Source organism: Etheostoma cragini, chromosome 20 (assembly GCF_013103735.1).
Source record: "Etheostoma cragini isolate CJK2018 chromosome 20, CSU_Ecrag_1.0, whole genome shotgun sequence".
Classification (NCBI taxonomy): Eukaryota; Metazoa; Chordata; class Actinopteri; order Perciformes; family Percidae; genus Etheostoma; species Etheostoma cragini.
Window position 1 is genome coordinate 24007741 of NC_048426.1, and position 2186 is coordinate 24009926.

General features: G+C 39.2%; 1 protein-coding gene across 1 annotated transcript in view; it reads left to right on the top strand.

Moving 5' to 3' along the window:
* akap6 (A kinase (PRKA) anchor protein 6) overlaps positions 1-2186 on the top strand; it is a 158542-nt gene that overhangs the window by 140184 nt on the left and 16172 nt on the right. The window contains exon 17 of the mRNA XM_034859174.1: positions 1336-1419. Coding sequence (XP_034715065.1) covers positions 1336-1419 — 84 coding nt within the window. The remainder of the gene's footprint in view (positions 1-1335; positions 1420-2186) is intronic.

Below are 2186 nucleotides of genomic sequence, written 5' to 3' on the forward strand. Positions count from 1 at the left end.
GGGGGGGGGGGGATACTGGCTGTTGTCATTTTATTTTACGCACCGTTACTGCTGATATAGGATCTGTGGGCTGGATTTGACTTTATGCTAATTAATTGTTATGAATGACCTGAATTTGGTTGCACCGACCTGCAGAGAAACGGAGAGATCTTCTTCTTGGCGGTGGTTTAAAGGAGCAATCCGCTTTATTACAAACTCGGTCTTCTTCACTCAGTTTTGTCCATTTCCTGTCGGTAATGACGATGTTTTGTACTACTAATTATCTTTATGATAGAGCACTTTTCAAAATCAACTTTACAACGTGCTTCGCAACACAGAGCATTCATAAAGACCGTTTGTTTCTATTAAAAACATATCACATAAACTGTGTGTTGTAATAAAAACCTGTGAGAGTAAGTAGGAATTGTTACACACTATGAAATAAATCACTTTTTTTGGATTTAGGGTGTTATTTTGGGCTTTCACATGCAAACAAACTTGGAAAAAAAATGCTGTTTTGAGTGAGATCTGGTTTCTGAATGTCCTGCGATCCGGTTCCTGAATGGCCTTCGTTCTGGTTTCTGAATGTCCTGCGATCCGGTTTCTGAATGTCCTTTGATCCATTTTCTGAATGTCCTCTGATCCGTTTTCTGAATGTCCTGCGATCCGGTTTCTGAATGTCCTGCGATCCGGTTTCTGTATGTCCTCTGATCCGGTTTCTGAATGTCCTCTGATCCGTATTTTGAATGTCATCCGATCCGGTTTCTGAATGTCCTCTGATCCGTATTTTGAATGTCATCCGATCCGGTTTCTGAATGTCCTCTGACCCGGTTTTTGAATGTCCGCTGATCCGGTTTCTGAATGTCCTCCGTCCTCAGTCTCCGGGTGAGCTGTCCAACATCTGCACGGCTTTCTATGTCACTAGAGACGAGGTGGCTAACCGTAGCATGCTAGCTCGTTCTCAATGGAAAACACTGCTACAACAGCCACTAGTTGACCAGGATCTCCAAAAGAATTACTTCCTGTTCCTGTTCTACTTCCTGTCCTTGTCTTCATCTTCTTTTTAATTCCCCAAAATAACATGATTGATTCCACCCAACGCTCTTTGCCAAGTACAAATCTCTACTTTCATTAATTTTGGGGCGTCTTATTCAATTTTATCGCATTGTAAAACAAATGGAAGTGTTTTTGAAATAGTATTGAGTAAAAGTTAAAAAAGCTTAAAAAAAAGTGTTAAAAAAAGTGAGAAAAACTTTAAAAAACGGCGATAAAAGCGTCAACAAAAGTGTTGATTTTCCATGTTGACGGAAGACCTTGACCTGACCTTGTCCTTGTCCCCCCCCCCCCCCCACCCAGGCGCTGTGTTCGGAGGTGCGAGCCCGACGCCGAGGAGTCGCCTCCGTGCTGAAACTCTGCCAGAAGCTGCTGCAGCAGAGCCAGGTGGGTTAAAACATGCAAAATACTCTAAAAACAAGAATCACGTCACGTTTGACCCGGAAAAGAAATCAAAGAAAACTTTTTGACCTGACACGTCCTTTTGTAACCCAAAAAAAGAGAAAGACAGCAGAAATGGAAAGAATCTAATCTAATTTTCAACAAAATATACTTAAATATACTTCATATTACACACTATATACTGTATATTTTCCATTTACATTTTCCAAAAATTTAAATTAGCTTTATTTTTTGCATTTTCATCTTAAAAGCCGGGAGAAATAGTGACTTTGAACCTGACGTAATCCCAATGAGAAGAATATGAACTGAAGAAAGTACCTCGCTGCTACATGGTTTTTTGTGAATTGAAGTAATGAAGTATGAATAAATACCGAATAATTTGTTGGCAAAATGTTCAAATGTACTTCTTTTGCACAAAGCCTTAGTCAGAGATATAGTAGGTAACCTTCTTTGGAACTGAGATGTATTTAAACAATCAAAAATTACATCATATGAATATTGATTTCTAGTTACATGTTCAAACATTGATTCAAATTTGCTGTAAGTTAAAAAAAAAATCCTTCTGCATTTGAGTTTCTTTTTGAAGACACTACTTTGGAATAGGAGGACATGTAGGGAATCGTCACAGGTGGGATTCGAACCCTGGACCTCTGGCTTAAGGCATAAACCTCTACGCATACAGTGGGTACGGAAAGTATTCAGACCCCTTTAAATTTTTCACTCTTTGTTTCATTGCAGCCTTTTTCCAAAAA